At 39.6% G+C, this 19,806-nt stretch overlaps 1 protein-coding gene across 8 annotated transcripts in view; it reads right to left on the bottom strand.

The window, feature by feature from the left end:
* PHF21A (PHD finger protein 21A) overlaps positions 1–19,806 on the bottom strand; it is a 103,243-nt gene that overhangs the window by 1,722 nt on the left and 81,715 nt on the right. For 3 of the 8 annotated variants that reach the window (XM_075837932.1, XM_075837934.1, XM_075837933.1), the window contains 3 exons: positions 17,188–17,351; positions 11,241–11,396; positions 1,998–2,073 (listed from right to left, as the gene is read on the bottom strand). In XM_075837932.1, the coding sequence (XP_075694047.1) occupies positions 1,998–2,073; positions 11,241–11,396; positions 17,188–17,351 (396 nt within the window). Of the gene's footprint in view, positions 1–1,997; positions 2,074–11,240; positions 11,397–17,187; positions 17,352–17,409; positions 17,433–19,806 lie in introns of all 8 variants that reach the window. The other 5 variants (XM_075837935.1, XM_075837936.1, XM_075837937.1 and 2 more) reach the window with 3 other exon arrangements.

Here is a 19,806-nt window from a genome sequence, read left to right as displayed (position 1 = left end):
TCCCACGACAGCATGTCATAGAGGTTACCGCCTAGAGGCAGATTTTTGGCACCTTGTGTGGGATTGTCCCTACATTTCCACCTTTTGGTCACATGTCATTTATTTTCTTACATCCCTATTACCTCTCCCTGTACCTAATTCTCCTAAAATTGCTTTGTTGTTTGGATTTCTAGATGAGGAATGTCGGTCACACTACAGACGCATTTTTTTTTTAAAGAATCTTTGTTTTAGTTGGATGGTGGACAGACCACCCTCTATTTCACAATGGAAAGCACTTGATAAACCAGCCGTTCATAGGTTATGTTGCGGTTTACAACATCGGGGATGCCCTGGTAAATTCTATAAAGTTTGGGGCCCCTGGTTAGATACTTCTGAATCCATTGACATGGATGATCCTTAACTCAAGCCTCTTAAGTTGTGATGCTGATCCTTGCATTTTATTCCTATATTTTTAGTTTTTATTCCCACTCCTGTAATTTTGTCGCGGCATAGACCACTGATTATATTGTTCCTTCTGTTAATGGTTTTGTAAAAACAGAAAACAAATGTTGGCAATGCACTTTATTCATCTTATTGAATGAGATTTTCTGATAGAACATCTCAAATATATGGCAGAAATGATACAATGTACTTGACTCATCCTGTTAACAACATTTTAAATAGAACTAATTAAAAAAAAAACTATCATAAAGAAGGGGGGTAGTGTGGAATGTGTTTTTTTAATCTTTTTACTTTGGTATACCATGAAGTCATACCTTTTGGGCCGCATGGTGATTTTTGGTCGTGCAACAGACATATTAAAATTCTGGGTTAGCGCAACAGTCTCACAAATTCAATGTTTCCCTATTAGGACGACTTGTAACGATCACAAGAATTTCCTCAAAAAAACTAAATTAGATAGATGGCAGCATCCATTACAGGTTTTAAAAAATATTTTGATAAGGCCTCATGCACACGAACGTATTTTTTTCCTCCCGTAAATACTAGCGTAAATACGGGCCTTTTGTCACACGTATTCGACCCGTATTTACGGACCCGTTTTCTCTGTACTAATCGGCAGCCCCTTCGCTCTATCAGTGCTGGGGCAGCCCTTCCGGGCAGCGTTTCCGCAGCGATTGAAAGTAAAAGAAGTTCATACTTACCGTTGTCTTGGTGACGCGTCACTCTTTTGACATCCAGTCCGACCTCCCTGGATGACGCGGCAGTCCATGTGACCGCTGCAGCCTGTGATTCGCTGCAGCAGTCACATGGGATGAAACGTCATCCCGGGAGGCCGGACTGGAGGAAGAAGCAGGTAAGTTAACTTTTAATTATATTAACTGCAGCGGTAGTCACTGTCCCGGGTGCTGAAAGAGTTACTGCCGATCAGTTAACTTCTTCAGCACCCTGGACAGTGACTATTCCCCGACGTCGCTTAGCAACGCTCCCGTAATTACGGGCGCACACACGTAGCCACCCGTAATTACAGGAGCTCCATAAGTCTATGGGCCTGCCCGTGCCGTTATTACGGCCTCAAATAGGATGTTCCATATTTTTAAACAGCACGGGCACATTCCCATAAGCATACGGGAAGGTACCCGTGGCCAATAGAAGTCTATGGGCCCGTAATTACAAAAGTTTTTACGTTCGTGTGCATGAGGCCTAAAAAAAATTAAACACAAAAATCTGTTAGGATATGCCATAACATCGTGATTGTTTAACATAATGAATAGGGCTGCAGTAGTTCCCTGCACAGCGGGCGGCCGGGATCATCGCTCTATAAGAAAACAGCTAGCGCTGGGTCTCTCTCGTTCTAAGAATTGTGGGGGTCCCAGCAGTCGGACCCCCACTATCACTAAGTGACATCCTAATGATATGCCATCACTTACTAAGGTAGGAAAACCCCTCTAATGTTGCCGTTAAGCCACTATGGGAATGAAGTTGACAAGCCTCAGGTGCATTAGCAGGTTTGTGGCTGGTAGCAGAGTTGTGATGTGAGCAGGATACCTGTAACCTACCTGCTTTATACGCTATATACGAGTGGACAATGGCTAACGTCCCCGGCCACGGAATTGCTTCCTCTTTTTTCAGCATCTAAAAAAATAAAAATAAATACATTTAACACGGCATTAAACAAGCAGCATAACTATCGTAATAAACATATACGCATGTAAACACTAGACACTATAGGTAATAATATACAATTGATTGCCATACGAAAATTACAAATCAAAAATGTCCTGATAAATTTACATTTCAATTCATTTGCTTATTTTTTTCCAGTTACTTATATCTGACTATTTTGGTACCATGAATGCAAAGAATAATGCTGCAGAGGTTTATAATTGGTTGCATCAAACATAACTCGACAATCGGGAGTCTTTGGAAAATTAAACACAAAGAATCGTCTGCATCAAAGTGCCGGCACAAGTCCGGGATCTCACCTTCTACCGCTCACAAGAGCCATTACTGAAAGTAAACAAACCCTGCCAACTATGAGGGTGTGGAGGATCCGGGTTTCACAGAGCAAAACTTAAACGATCCCGTCAAACATGTGCACGAAACCTGGTGTATTTCAATGAGCCTTTCGTTTGTCAGGCCTATAGCACAGCAACAGCATCTCTGCAGTGAAGAACTGGCAGTCACTTGTTCAGAACATTGGATCCTTGATCAGGGTCGGGGGGACCCAATAGAGGGACTTTTGATTAGCCCAAGATATGAAAGGGTGGATTCCCATGCAGCAGATGATCACAGAAATTTCTCTGACCTGAATGGGGTTGTTTCTTCAAGTTCCATTTAGATGAATGGAACTAATTTTCAGTCACAGAAATCTCTGCGACAAAATCTGCTGCGCGGGGATGTCTATTTATGCAGCGTTTTTCTTGCTTTTCTGTTGCGGATTTTCCTCATTGAATTCAATGGGGATGTAAAACCCGCAACAAATAGTGTGTCACGACTTTTGCGTCAGAATCGCAGCGATTTCGCTGCAGAAACGGCAACGGTGAAGAATAAATATATATAATATATATATATATATATATATATATATATATATATATATAGCAGAAGAAAATTTGCAGCACTCCAACATGAAAAAAATGGTGGTTTATTCAATCCAAACTAACAGCAACGTTTCAATCCTACAATAGGATCTTTATCAAGCCTAGTGACACATCTACTCAGCAAGTTTATATATGTTTGAGACTCTTTTACATAATTAGTCTCATTATAAAACAATCAAATACAAAGTGTATGAAAACAAACATCATATATTGTGTACGGTATCATCATAAACATAGACATGATACAGAAAATACAGAAGTGTGTATGTGACATCGTGAATAACAATACATAATAACAAAAACATTAAAAACAACTGATTACATTATAATCATTTATGCAGCAGTGGTGTAAAATCCATTGGCATATCCTCACTCACCAATCAGAACTTCAGACTCAACTACTCCATTCAAGTGTGTTACAGCACTCTGCTGCATCCCTCGTGGTAATTGAAATTCGACACATCAGTGTAATCCCCCGAGGCGGAAGTAAATCATCACTCCGCAGCAGAGAGCATAGATCGCATCCATATGATGTAATGCGTGTCAATGCGTTCCACTGAGTAGCCCCATGTATCATGGCATCGTAAGTTGCTAAGCAACTGCTGTAACATTACTATAAACATCCATTGACACGGCTATGTCAGTCAAAAAGTCATGAATGTAAAAAATACAGATATATTAGTAAATGCTCCCTATAGTAAGTGATGGAGATATTAGGAATATCTAAAAGTAGCTTTATATCGGCTTTTAAAGATGATCCACACGTGGGTTCAAAGACCTCTGTATACAACCAAGTACTCAGAACGATCTTGTTCCCAGAGTTATGGGACCACATAGACACGTCTTCACGTGTCCAGGATGTCACATTATCCTCATACGTGTAACGGACCCATATTATCACACTAGTGATATGATATATCATAAGACAAAAGAATGCATGAGAATCCCTCTCGCTTTTAATATCTCTCTATCACTTAGAAACCTAATAGGAGACTAGAAACAATTCAACAAATAATAAACATATTTTATTGATGCAATAAGACTTGATGCATTGAACATAGCCCCGTCAAATATCATAGTACAATAACATTGAAAAATAATTAAAGAAGTTCCGAAGTTCTGTTGGGAGTGGTATTCCAATCTAAAAAAATACAAAACATAATTGTTTTTAGTATTTATAAGACATTGACAGTAAATATGAGATATAGATATTGATATTAATGTGTCAACAATCATCATACTGAAGAGAACATCAAGAGAACACGAGGGAACGGAGCTCATAAGGCTATTCTATCTACAACAAATTCTACATTAAGTCCACAAGGTTTTAAGGAGTTCAGTAAAAAAATCCATCTTAATTCTTTTTTGTGTAAAACCAGATGGCGATCACCGCCAAATTGTAATGGAGGAACATGGTCCAGAATCATAAATGTTAGATCCCTTTCATTGTGACCATGTTCCGAAAAATGTTTAGCTACAGGTAAATCAAGTTTCTTTTTACGTATAGAAAAACGGTGATTGTTTAGACGAGTTTTAAAGGAACAGGTGGTTTCACCCACATAAAGGAGGCCACAGGGACACCATAGCACATATATGACCCACTCTGAGTCACAGGTGAAATTGTGTTTAATTTTAAACTGTTGTCCAGTCAACGGATGTCTAAAAAATTCCCCTTTGCACATCAAAGCACAATTAACACATCTGTAACATGGAATATTGCCAGGTTTTAGTGGTTTAAAAATAGGTTGTGTCGTTTTCTTATGATCTGGCATTCTGGTTTTCACCAGTCTATCTCGAAGATTTTGTGGGCGTCTATAGGACATAAGTGGATCATTATTCAATACATCAATGTGTCCAAAACTATTGCTAATAATTGGCCAATGTCTATTCATAATTTTGGAAATGTCTCCACTTCTATCATTATAAGTAGAGATAAATGGAATACGTTTCCGTTTTTCATGTGCTGACGGTTTTTTAGACTGCAATAAACTGTCCCTCGCTACATTATCAATCTTCTTTCTATGTGTCCACAGTAATGTTTTGGGGTAACCTCTTTGTAAAAAGTTACTAACCATAGTGTCTAAAGATATATCAAGATCCTCCTGTCTGTCGGTATTGCGTTTGGCCCTAATCATTTGGCTGTACGGCAAGGACCTTACCATACTTCTCGGATGGCAACTATCAAATCGTAACAGAGTGTTCCTATCGGTCTCTTTCGTGTACATTTTAGTTCTAATTATATTATTCACAATAGATACAGTAACATCCAAGAATTGGATATTATCCATAGAATGTATCATCGTAAATTGAATATCATCATCTATTGAATTAAGAAACCTATGAAAATCAATTAATGTAGTGACAGTGTCAGTCCAAATGAGGAAGATGTCATCTATGTATCGCCACCACTTCAAAACATGTGAGAAGTGGTGGGATACATAGACCGACCCCTCCTCAATGTTGTCCATGAAAATGTTGGCGTACGTGGGAGCCATGTTAGACCCCATGGCCGTTCCTTTCAACTGAATATAATAACTCTCTTTGAATATGAAATAGTTAGATGTCAAAATAAGTTCCACTAATGAAATAATAAACTCACAAGTAGCATTGTCATAGTCAGAAGTCAATAATTTACGTCGTACAGCATCAAGACCCTTGTTGTGATCAATCGAGGTATAAAGAGATGTAACATCAAAGGAGACCAAAATGGACCCCTCTGGTAGTTTTATAGATTTTAATTTCTGTAGAAAATCAGTGGTGTCTCTAATATAAGATTTGGAGTTAATAGCAAAATTTCTCAGCACTTTGTCCACAAAGATAGAGATGTTACTTATTAATGAGCCCCGGCCAGATACAATAGGGCGACCTGGTGGGTTCATTAAATCTTTGTGGATTTTTGGTAATATATATAAGCAAGGAGTAACAGGAAATTCAACAGTGAGAAATTTATGTAGCATTTGATCAATTATATCTTCATCTAGAGCTGTTTTAATAAGTGAAGTAATTCTTTTTGAAATATCCTGTCTAGGATCATTTTTTAGTACTCTATATACATTGGTATCTGCTAGTTGTCTGTAACATTCTCTCAAGTACATATCTGAATCCATAACCACGATTGCTCCACCCTTATCAGCAGGTTTTATAGTGAGATCATGGTTATGGATCAACTCATCTAATGCCACCATATCAAGAGTAGTCATATTAGGCTGTTTAAAGCTCAATTCACACGTTTGAGACCTAAGTAAAGCAATATCTTTCTGTACTAGTTCTCTAAAGGTTTCTATCGCATGTGATGCTATAGGAGGTTGGAACACACTCTTATTAAATAACCCCAGTTTATTAAGTGATAGTATCGGAAGGGTATCCTGTATTACTGTATTAACCGGTTGTGTTTCAAACCAGACCTTCAATTTAATAGATCTGACAAAACTGTAAATATCCAACTCTAATTGAAACCAATCAATATGCTGATTAGGGCAAAATGACAACCCTTTTGATAATAATTGTAATTGTGTATGAGACAATTGATGTTGAGAGATATTTACCACTGTGGTTTGGGCAGAGTCCTCTTGGTGCTGCCAAAGAAGATTGATAATGTAGCGAGGGACAGTTTATTGCAGTCTAAAAAACCGTCAGCACATGAAAAACGGAAACGTATTCCATTTATCTCTACTTATAATGATAGAAGTGGAGACATTTCCAAAATTATGAATAGACATTGGCCAATTATTAGCAATAGTTTTGGACACATTGATGTATTGAATAATGATCCACTTATGTCCTATAGACGCCCACAAAATCTTCGAGATAGACTGGTGAAAACCAGAATGCCAGATCATAAGAAAACGACACAACCTATTTTTAAACCACTAAAACCTGGCAATATTCCATGTTACAGATGTGTTAATTGTGCTTTGATGTGCAAAGGGGAATTTTTTAGACATCCGTTGACTGGACAACAGTTTAAAATTAAACACAATTTCACCTGTGACTCAGAGTGGGTCATATATGTGCTATGGTGTCCCTGTGGCCTCCTTTATGTGGGTGAAACCACCTGTTCCTTTAAAACTCGTCTAAACAATCACCGTTTTTCTATACGTAAAAAGAAACTTGATTTACCTGTAGCTAAACATTTTTCGGAACATGGTCACAATGAAAGGGATCTAACATTTATGATTCTGGACCATGTTCCTCCATTACAATTTGGCGGTGATCGCCATCTGGTTTTACACAAAAAAGAATTAAGATGGATTTTTTTACTGAACTCCTTAAAACCTTGTGGACTTAATGTAGAATTTGTTGTAGATAGAATAGCCTTATGAGCTCCGTTCCCTCGTGTTCTCTTGATGTTCTCTTCAGTATGATGATTGTTGACACATTAATATCAATATCTATATCTCATATTTACTGTCAATGTCTTATAAATACTAAAAACAATTATGTTTTGTATTTTTTTAGATTGGAATACCACTCCCAACAGAACTTCGGAACTTCTTTAATTATTTTTCAATGTTATTGTACTATGATATTTGACGGGGCTATGTTCAATGCATCAAGTCTTATTGCATCAATAAAATATGTTTATTATTTGTTGAATTGTTTCTAGTCTCCTATTAGGTTTCTAAGTGATAGAGAGATATTAAAAGCGAGAGGGATTCTCATGCATTCTTTTGTCTTATGATATATCATATCACTAGTGTGATAATATGGGTCCGTTACACGTATGAGGATAATGTGACATCCTGGACACGTGAAGACGTGTCTATGTGGTCCCATAACTCTGGGAACAAGATCGTTCTGAGTACTTGGTTGTATACAGAGGTCTTTGAACCCACGTGTGGATCATCTTTAAAAGCCGATATAAAGCTACTTTTAGATATTCCTAATATCTCCATCACTTACTATAGGGAGCATTTACTAATATATCTGTATTTTTTACATTCATGACTTTTTGACTGACATAGCCGTGTCAATGGATGTTTATAGTAATGTTACAGCAGTTGCTTAGCAACTTACGATGCCATGATACATGGGGCTACTCAGTGGAACGCATTGACACGCATTACATCATATGGATGCGATCTATGCTCTCTGCTGCGGAGTGATGATTTACTTCCGCCTCGGGGGATTACACTGATGTGTCGAATTTCAATTACCACGAGGGATGCAGCAGAGTGCTGTAACACACTTGAATGGAGTAGTTGAGTCTGAAGTTCTGATTGGTGAGTGAGGATATGCCAATGGATTTTACACCACTGCTGCATAAATGATTATAATGTAATCAGTTGTTTTTAATGTTTTTGTTATTATGTATTGTTATTCACGATGTCACATACACACTTCTGTATTTTCTGTATCATGTCTATGTTTATGATGATACCGTACACAATATATGATGTTTGTTTTCATACACTTTGTATTTGATTGTTTTATAATGAGACTAATTATGTAAAAGAGTCTCAAACATATATAAACTTGCTGAGTAGATGTGTCACTAGGCTTGATAAAGATCCTATTGTAGGATTGAAACGTTGCTGTTAGTTTGGATTGAATAAACCACCATTTTTTTCATGTTGGAGTGCTGCAAATTTTCTTCTGCTATATATCATTATACGTCCTAGGATCGGGACGTTTTGCTGGGCACCTGGTCGATTATTCATTAGTGAGTGCTGCTGTCTTCTTGTGTGCTATATATATATATATATATATATCTTATACTGACCACCTGGGCAACGCTTTCTTCTGTTTCTTCTTCCAGACCGGCCTCCTGGGATGATGTTTCATCCGATGTGGCTGCTGCAGTCAATCACAGGCTGCAGAGGTCACATGGGCTGCACATCAATGGAAGGACGGATGATCTTTTTTTTCTGGCGCTGCTTTCCACAGCGGAAATTCCACCTGAAAAACGACACCACAATGTGGTGCGGTTTTTCGGACAAAATGTGCTGCAGCTTTTAGGTCGGATATGCTGCATAGTTTTACGCAGCGTATCAGACTTGTGGGAACTGGCCTGTTCACACAGTGCAGATTTTGCATGCATATTTTAAGCCAAAACCAGAATTGGATCCAGCAAAGCAGCCCTATAAGGCCTTCCTTTTTATTTGTTTACTTCTACAAACAAAGCAACTAGTTTTGCAATTTACACAAGAAAAACCATATGATCCTTCACCCGGGACTTGGACTATTGTGGGTGCAGAGGTAGCAGTGGCCCCCAAAAGCTCTTCTGCCACATAAGGAAGTTCATGTTGCGCCTCTCCTTGCACATGACATTTGTCAGTTTTTCTTAGCAACATCCATGCCCATGTTGAAGATCCAGAAGTCGCTTTTATAATAACAGTCAGTGATTATAATCTGATGAAGAATGGCTGCAACACATGACTTCTCCATCTTATAACAGTTTGAAACTGTATTATGTCAAAGGGAAATTCTCATCTTAGACATTTATGGCATATCCACTGGAGCTCCGATAGCTCTGCTATTCCCGGCCACCGCCCAACTAAGTGGCCGGAGAGCAGTGACACGGTAGGACGGGAAGGGGGTGTCAGGGAGCCCTGATCTAGATATAGACCCAGAGGTCCGACCCACATCTATTGGACATTTTCTGTGGATATGCCAAAAATGTCTGAGATGAGAATACCCAATTACATTTTAGTCAAGTTACTTTAATGACTTCTGATCACTTGAGATACCCATACAGTATATACCCATGCTCCATATTAGATATGTAATGGAGTAATTGAATATTTCTACAGAGCTATACTGGGATATAGCCACCAGAACAAGGGTGATACCAGACCGTACAGTCCTGGCACTGCATACAAACCTTGGATATCCAGCAGAATTTTAAGATAAGATTCGAAAACTAATCAACAAAAGAAAAAACCCTCATCTCAGTCTACAAACAGGCAAACCGTTTCCAAAGAGAACAATGCGATAAAATGTAACACCATCATAAGAACACAAATGAGATCCAATATGTCAAATTCTAATTCACCAAGAGTATGTGATAACTTCCAATTACACACAGTTCTGGTTTGGAGCCATTAAAAAAGTTATAGTCTAGAATTGCATACCATGAATTTCCCAAGTTTAAAAGGGTATATCCAGCATTTCATATAGAAAGTTACTCAATTAAATGTAATATAATTGTGTAAATTACTTTTCTTGTCCTGATCCTAAATTAAAATAATCCAGGGAAGCATTCACAATTCTGCAGACATCAGAGCTGAAATCTCGTATTCCTCTTCTGTCCAGCGTCTGCACATTGCTCTGGTGATTTGCATTCTGGGAAGTGTCATATTTACATCAGATACTGTATAGTAATCTGATGTAACAAAAACTGTTCACAGGTTTCCTAGCTATTTGTATTATACCTCAGAGCTTCATTCACAATTCTGCTGGTTGTTGTTACAGACTGTTACTCAAGATCTATCTAACCGAAATTAATTTTGTAAAGATATTGCTTTATTACCTTCTATGTAGAATAATTATTCATGTAAACTGTAAATTGGCGTTCAAAAGGTAGACATACATTGAAATAAAGTGCTCTGGCATTGCTTTTAAGGTAACGCAGAGATTGCACTTATAAAAACATTTAAAAAAAAGGGCTCCCACTATTAAAATATGTAAATTATAGTTATGCAATTTCTTAATATAACCATGAAATTGGCTCCAACCCACTCTCACCATAAAAATGAGCCAGCAGCGTAAAAATCGGCCATACAACAATCAGAAAGTGACCAGAAACAAAATCCGAAATTCCAGCAGTGAACAGATTTAGCAGCATACATGTAACCCTGACGAGGACATCCTGCACATGACATCAATACCTGCAGACGTGTTGTGAAATGCATGTGTTTTATAAATAGGATCATTTTGTGGTCATTGTCTTCCTATTTTCTCCCTTCGGACAACGGTCAGGATCCACATTCAATTCACGGAAGTCAAATTCAATGTCAAACTGAACCACACACTGCTCAACTGACCGATAAACACCATATATATGAGGAAAAGCAAAACAGCACACAATATAATGGAGATTGCTTGAGTTGAACATTTTCTCTTTACAGAAAGATTTTCCTGGTAGTCATGTTATTAGATTTATCAGAGCATTGTGCTGAGAATCTAGGAAGGAGGGGGCATGTCTTGCATTATATTCTATATGTGACAGGCTTGTTTCCTGTATCTATCACACGGTACCTGGTCTTGGCATTTGGGACATATCCACATGCCCTTGGGAATGGATTTCAGAGGAGGCTCCAAACAGTCCAGGTGGTATACACGTGAACATGTGTCGCACATCAGTAACTGTCCGCTCTTTCTGCAGACGCTGCAAAAATCCTCATGGATATCAGCCTGTAGGGGGTCACAGGAGAGAGGAGGCGGAAAAAAAAAAAAAAAGGGGTCAGCCTAAAAATCTGACAATCGCCCTTCCTCATTTATTTAAGCAGCAAAAAAAGACTAATCTCTCAGGAAAATGTCACTAGGAAAAGAAGAAGAAAAAGAAGGAAGCAATGCACTGCTATGAACAGCAAAGCAATGCAGGGGAAAAAAGCCTATAGCAGAAAAGTACAGGAGACAAGGAAAGTGCGGAAGGAGGAGGTAAGTAGCAGTCTTGGCTGTAGAGGGTCAGTAGTAACAGGTTTCCACGAACAGAAACACAAAACAAGAAAGAAAAAGGGAGAGGCAAATTCTGGGCTGTACATCCATTTCCAACACGAGGAATATGGGGTAGGTCCAGGACATTTTCTAGAGTCTAGTTGTACAGTATTAGTATGGATCTATATTTAAAGAGACTGTCACCACATTATAAGTGCCCTGTCTCCTACATAAGGAGACCGGCGCTGTAATGTAGGTGACCGCAGTGCTTTTTATTAAAAAAAACGATCTATTTTCACCACTTTATTAGCAATTTTAGATTTATGCTAATGAGTTTCTCAATGGACAACTGGGCGTGTTTTACTATTGAGCAAGTGGGCGTTGTACAGAGGAGTGTATGACGCTGACCAATCAGGGTCATACACTTCTCTCCATTCATTTCTTCAGCTCATAGGGATCCTTTTAGATCACTATGTGCTGTCTTATACTTACACATTAACGATACTGAAGTGTTTAGACAGTGAATAGACATTCCACGGGATGTCTATTCACAATCCCTGCACTTCGTTACGGTTTCAACTACCACAGAAACAGTAACAAAGTGCCGGGATTGTGAATAGACATCCTGTGGAATGTCTATTCACTGTCTAAACACTTCAGTATCATTAATGTGTTAGTATAAGACAGCACATAGTGATCTAAAAAGGATCCCTATGTGCTGAGGAAATGAATGGAGAGAAGTGTATGACGCTGATTGGTCACTGATTGGTCAGCGTCATACACTCCTCTGTACAACGCCCACTTGGTCAATAGTAAAACACACCCACTTGTCCATTGAGAAACTCATTAGCATAAATCTAAAAATCGCTAATAAATTGGTGAAAATAGATAGTTTTTTTTAAATAAAAAGAACTGCTGTGACCTACATTATAGTGCCGATCTCCTTATGTAGGAGATAGGACACTTATAATGTGGTGACAAAATCATCTCTGCTTAAAGAGGCTCTATTTTAATAGGTACGGGGCTGTTTATGTTCCATATTTTGCAGTCCTGTCCTCCATATAATGGAAGGGGAACGTGCTATACCAGACCCAGAGCAATGTAGGTCGATTGTGAGGCCTTCACTATGTTGGGATGTGAATATATAAAGCCTGTTTAATCCCTGGTCAGACGCATCTTCCACTATAGGCATCCGGAAGATCACATTTAGCATCTGTGATCTCCCATTAAACTCATCCCCAAAATGCAGATCGGTGGTTGCACGTTACTTGAGCGAACTCAAGTGCCATTTCAATATGAGGGTGTACTAACTAGACCATCACCTTCCTTTAAGCAACAGTGGGAGAACTCACATTAAAGGGAAGGGGTAAAAGTGTAGTGTCATTGGGACCATGAAATCAGCCTGGCTATTCGTAATCATTCCCAGCGGAGTTTTGGCCAACTAAATATGCCCATGTGGAAAGGGATTGACATAGCAAGACAATAAACCTCTTCTGAAATGTCAATGAGTCATGTCAAATGTCATTGTTAGTGGTCCAGGACCCACTTGATCACTAGAATTATGACGAAATGCCAGAGAGCTACCACCTCTAAGGCCTCATGCACACGACCAGTATATTTATCCGCAATTCTGGATAAAAATTACGATCCATTCATTTCTATGGGCCACGGACACCATCCCTTATATTTACGGGCTGCAGAAATGACCTGCCACGGCCCGTCCATGGAGTATTTACTGGCTGTAAATACTCTACGGACGTGTGCATGAGGCCTAACGCGGAGATTTCTGTATCTGTGAGTGAACGATAAGGGAGTCTCCCACAGAAAGCAATGGGAGAGTAAGGAGTCTTTTTTCCAAAGGGAGACCTGTTGACGTAACCGATATGGCATAGGGTGCCTTTTGCTCTAGGAATTTGTGGGTGGCAGTATAAAGGGGTCATCAATTCATAGACTCTACCCCCCCCCCCATTAATGACATCTCTCAACATTAGATATTTAAGCTACTACAGAGGATCTGTCACCAGATTTCACAATACAGACTGCATACATTATTAAATAGATCCCTTAGTCCTGATGAATCTAGTGTACTTACTTTGAACATCCCTGTCAGAAGGGCAGTATAACCTTTTTTGTACGTTTTCCCACCTGATATTATAATGAGCAGCTAGGGACTGTACAAAAAAAATGCTAACTACAACAGAAAAACCTTCAAAAAAGGATTTATACAACCCTTCTGGCATTGATTTTCAAAGTAAGTACATCAGGTCTAAGGGATCTATTTAAAGGGGTTGTCCGGTTTCAGCAAATGTAGATTATTTTTTTTAGTATAATGAAAAGTTAACCCATTTTCCAATATACTTTCTGTATTAATTCCTTACGGTTTTCAAGATCTCTGCTTATTCAGTAGGAACATCTATTGTTTACTTCCAGTGGATAAAATTCTGTCCATGGTCATGTGATGGACAAACAGGTGCACAACTCGTTAGAAAACATAGCTTTGATACACGTACTGTAACGAACCGTGCACCTGTGTGTCCATCACGTGACCATGGACTTAAGTGTATCACCTGGAGGCAAACAATGAATGTACCTACTGAATAACAACAAGCAGAGATCTTGAAAACAGTGAGGAATTAATACAGAAAGTATATTGGAAAATGGAAAAACTATGCAGAATGCAAAAAATAACATTAATTTGGTGAAACCGGACAATCCCTTTAATAAACGTATGCAGTTTGTATTGCGAAATTTGGTGTCCTCTCCTCCTTAAGCCTCCAGATCTGCCTTTTGAAGTGACTTTAGCGAGAACAAATGACTTCCAGCTATTTCAATTGTTAAGGGGATCTTCAAGAGGCTCATAGTCATAAGTGCACCTATTTTTGGACATTTCTGGACAGAGTGTCACTTTAATGGTTACAGGGTATGTAAATATGTCACAGAGTAAGTTTTGTGTAACCGGACAAAGAAACCACAGCAAAGAAAATGGTAGAGTAACACATAGAAGACATTGAAAGAGGAAACAGATACCAGATTACAAACAAAAACTACACGCCAAAAGTGATGCCAGCTGATGAGACAGAAGAGAAATACCGGAAAGAGTTAATCTACAGAATAAAGCACTACGAGCGAATAACCTGACAACGATCCCATAATAACCAGTGACCACCACAGGACAGGTAATTTAGTATAGACGGCAAAGAAAGTATTAGACCAGTGTGACCGCCTCCCTGGCCAACCGGCTTGTAGTGCCGTGAAGGAAACAGAAGAAAGTTCTAGTTAGATCAGAGACAACAGAATCAGCAGAGGGGTTAATGACGACGAGACCACAGAAACCCAACAAGCGCCTCTGTGAGCGCTGCAGAAAGATTCGAGCAGTACTTCCGTTAGCGTCGCCCACCTTCACTGATAAACACACATATCCCTAGCAAAGTTAGCCAGGGAGGTGCCTACATACACACACATACATCTCTCTTTGTGCTGGTTAAATATTCCCAGTCCTTCCATGGCAGGCAACAGAACTGCATAGAAGCTCTGCTGTAACCTGCACTGCACACCAGAGTGCGATTCTTGATCTCAATGTTTTGTGGCACAAAAAAAACCAAAAAACTGTGTGCCTCATTGAGCCCAGTATGAGTCCATAACGTTTCATGGGGGCTGTATTCGGGATCCGCGTAATATGGATGCAGAATACAGCCGTTTGCGTGGGGCCTAAAGCAGGACATAGTCAACCTGACTGTATGGCGCCCTTCATTGGGAACTCCCGTGTGACTTTTTCCATCAATTTGAAGTAGTAATGTGCACATTGTACAATACCCTAGGATCTTAGGAGCTGAAAGAATTGGTTCCCAGGAACTTCCTCAGACCCTCAGCGGTCACATAAACGTTTTCCATGATCAGAAGAGAAGATTAGATTGAATTGAAACGCAGAAGCCACACAAAGATAGATGTCTGGTTAGATTACATAGGACAACGAACGCATTATGAAGTACAGCATAAGCTGGATATGGAGTTATAGAACGAAGAGTAAGTCGAAGTATTAAACTGAGCATCATACAAGCAGCACAGATGTTAGAACATGAGAGATCGTGAGGTCTGTGATAAGATCATCTGCTTATTGACTGGAGTATATAGAGAAAATTGCAGAAAGTGTCACTTGCAGGAATGTAAAGGAAAGGCATAAAGAGGGAAGAGAGGCCCAATAGGTCACATAGCAGAAAACATGCCAAGTGCTATCTGAACTACACAAAATAAAATACACAATTTGAAGGACGAGTGAATTGTACAAGTGTCACACATCGCTGCCACTTACAGTACGTAAACCTGGCTAATATGTTCACACGTTTAATTAGTCACGACATCATATCTACAGCAGACAGCACAATACCCGTAGCAGACTTTACCGATAATCAAAGAAAGATTAAAAGACCAACTCCAGCCTTGTAAACATTGTGGGATTAGACTTCATTTTTCAATATTTTTTTTAAACTTAACCGGATTCCCTTTTTACAGTTTCATCAAATAAAGTAAAGTATATTCGAAAATTGCATAATGAATAACCTTTCTGTATGACCTCCTCGCGGTTTTCAAGATCTCTGCTTGCAGTCATTCAATAGAAACCTACATTGTTTACTTGCAGTGGATAAAAATTTGTCTTGGTCATGTGATGCACACAAAAGTGCACGGATCGTTATAATACAGTGAGCAGAGGGGTGTCTTGTTAAAAGCGCATTATTTTTAAAAGGCTCCTATTGAAGGACTGTAAGCAGAGATCTTGAAAGCCGGGTGTTGATACAAAAAAGTACATTGCCAAATGGAATAACTTTTCATTATACAATGAATAACCTTTATTTGTTCAAACCGTAATACCCCTTTAAGTAAGTCTGATCATAAGCGGCATGTGGTAGCAATTGTCAAATTCACTACACAGGGAGGTGCGCCTTTATAGGACATAAAATACAGACTTGTGTTTCAATGTGTGCATTAAAGTATCTTATTGAAAAAATAAAACTTTGATGGCACATCCATAGCGTATACCATCAGTGTGTAATTGGTGGGACTGACTACCGAGATCCTCACGGATCATGAGAAAAAGGAGGTCACAACCCCTTCATAGTTTTACCCAGATAGTGCCATCCTCATTCATGGGTCATCTGGTATTGCAGCTCAGCCACAAATAAATGTCCCGAAATTTGGACATTTCCCTTTCCAGGGCTCGCAGAAGATATAAGGGGTAGAGAATGATTTAGCTGGCTGTATATCACGCTATATATTTCTCACCCACTGGAGGCAGCAGTAAAACGAGACATAAACGTAGATCTCAACCATCTTACCCAAATAATGTAACTTATTTTTACTAAGACAGCCGTAGGCAAATCTTACACATACGCAGTCCCATTATAGTCAATAGCAAGCAGTCTCATTTTTTTTTTTTTTTAGGAAATTTCCATCAAGTGCCTTCGCAGCAAATTTTGCCCTGCTCATCAGACACAATACTGCTGCTGGACCTCAACGTATGATAGCAGGGCACCTCTCATAAGGAGTTACTTACGTCTGTGGAATAAGAATTAGGCAGGGACACAGGCAGGACACTTGCAGGGAAATTACATGTGATCTGTGTCTTTTCGCTTTCAGGGGAATCAGGATGACTGTTTGTAGGGGAAGAGCGTGGCAGGGCGCTCAAACCCAGGACCGTGCTGTATTTGGGAGGACGACCTATACGTTAATAAAACACAAACAAAAAGAACAGAAACAAAATGGGGGGTTTACATACCTTTGGCCAGTGTTCCTCATTGGCTAGCATGAAAAAGGAATGAAGCAGCAGATGAAGGAAATAATCAAAGTACAGTATTATACAAGCAAAAAAAGGACAGTCATTATAGGAAAGGGATAATAAAAAGGCAGCAGAAAGCAGGAGGCACAAGAAAAAAGCAGCAAGTTACAAAATTAGAAAGACGTAAGACACTGGTAATACCATTTATAAGGAAGATTGAAATGCTGGGGTGGGCACCAAGACGCTCGCTAGTAATAAACAACAGTAAATATAACGTCTTGGTGGTATGGCAAAACAAATGTATACAAAAAGATTAAGACTACCCATTGGGAATCCGACTCCAGTTCAAAGTTTAGCTGCCCAATCTAGATGCCAACCAGTTGATTCAGTATGTGATGGGAGGAATATAAGCAGATAATGTGCAACAAGTATGTAGGCTGTTAAATCATGTGGCTATAGTAAAGGAATACTAAATGTAGTAATAAAACCCGCTAATAATTACACATATGTATAGAGATATATCTAGACTTTCTCAGAACTGGGAAAAAATAGAGATAAAGTGGCGACCATAGGAGCAGGGATTTTCCGTGACTTCCGGTCAGTAAACACATTGTAGAACATTATAGCCAGCCACAAAGTGTAACTAAGCTCTTAAACGTGGGGGGACGGGGGGGTAACAGCACCCAGATAACATCGATCAAAACATCTGATATGTCTCAATGACATATCAAAAGTTTTTTTGAAAGTGCAGATACTATAACTTTATTTTTACGGTTCAATACGATTACAGCAGTACCACATTAATATGGTTATTTTTTATGTTTTGATACTTTTGCAAAAAAAATTGTTAAAAAAAATAAAATTGTTTTGTGTCGCCATATTTAGAGATCCATAGCTTATTTTTCATTGATGGAGCTGCGTAGGGGCATGTTTTGGGAAAAATGCAACTTTTTAGGCTTAATAGGGGACCAACGTGGCAAACCTGGGGGCCTTCACTGGGACCCCCGGGCTGCCATGACAACCTATCGGCACTCCGCATCGTAGGCGTGGGCCAATAGAGTGAAAGAGGGGCCCCCCTCTGTCTAATGGATTAGATGCCGCAGTTGCTATTGACTGCAGCATCTAAGCGGTTGTACAGCTAACACTTGCTCTGTATATAATGGGCACAGCTTGTGAACCCGCTCTATACACCTTTTCCAACTTTGACACGTACGTAGGTGAAATGTTAGTAAAGGGTTAAGATCATGTTCTCCCTCCGCTGCAGAAATGGGCTTCGGATTTTGCCATAGATTTCACCCTTTTCAAAGCAAATGATATTTTACCAGGAAGGACCAAAGAATATGCTGTGGTCCACCATATACTTACCAGGATCCAGAAGCAGAAAAATATACCTAGAGAGATCTCTATTAAGCTAACAAGGTAAAGTACATATCATACGTATGAGAAATGAAAAATCTACTCAGGAATGTTCATAAAGAAAATTACCAAAGCCTAAAGTCTTCCACACACATATGCAGTTTTCCTAGTAATGCGACTGTACCACTAAAAGTAAATAAATAATTAAATCCTAACCTGTTTGGTGAATTTCTCATGGGAGGCTTCTACCAATTAAAAGGAAATCCGGACAGCAGTTTTGACCCCTCAAAACTGCTGACAGCGCTATATAGGTGGGGGAGAGCAGTGTAACAATACTAAGGGCGGATTTACACGAACGTGTAATACGTCCGTGCCACCAGCGTGCTTTTCACGCGCGTCGCACCGACCTATGCTAGTCTATGGGGTAGTGCAGACTGTCCGTGATTATTGTGCAGCATGAGTCCGCTGCGTAAAACTCACGACAGGTCCTATATTTCTGCGTTTTTCACGCATCACGCACCCATTGAAGTCAATGGGTGCGTGAAGATCACGCGCACCACACGGAAGCACTTCCGTGAGACGCGCGTTATTCGCGCAATAGACTGAAAAGAATGAATGTAAACCGAAAAGCACCACGTGCTTTTCAGTTTACAAACATCCAAACGGAGTGTCATAATGATGGCGGCTGCGCGAAAAGCACGCAGCCGCGCATCCATATGAACATGAAACACGGAGCTGTTAAGTGCCTTTTGCGCACGCACAAGCTCATGTAAATCCCCCCTTAGGATGATGGGCATGCAGGTTGAATGATTGAAAAATAAAGGTTTTAACGTCCCAGGCGCCCTGATCGCATGTGCAACGGAGGTGACCCCTTCATGTTCAGTGCTCCAGGCTCTCTACTCTGAATGATGCCCAGCCTCTCCTCTGAGTGATGGATCTAGCTGTCTCCTGATTGGACACTAGAGCCGTCATCCCAGGTATCGTTCCACTGCTCTCCACTTCCCCCTATTTGGCACAGGTCAGTCAAAAAACTTTTCGCAA

Source organism: Rhinoderma darwinii, chromosome 9 (assembly GCF_050947455.1).
Source record: "Rhinoderma darwinii isolate aRhiDar2 chromosome 9, aRhiDar2.hap1, whole genome shotgun sequence".
In the NCBI taxonomy this organism is placed as follows: Eukaryota; Metazoa; Chordata; class Amphibia; order Anura; family Rhinodermatidae; genus Rhinoderma; species Rhinoderma darwinii.
Note: the sequence above shows the minus strand (reverse complement) of the source record. Positions and strands in the feature narration are given on the sequence as shown.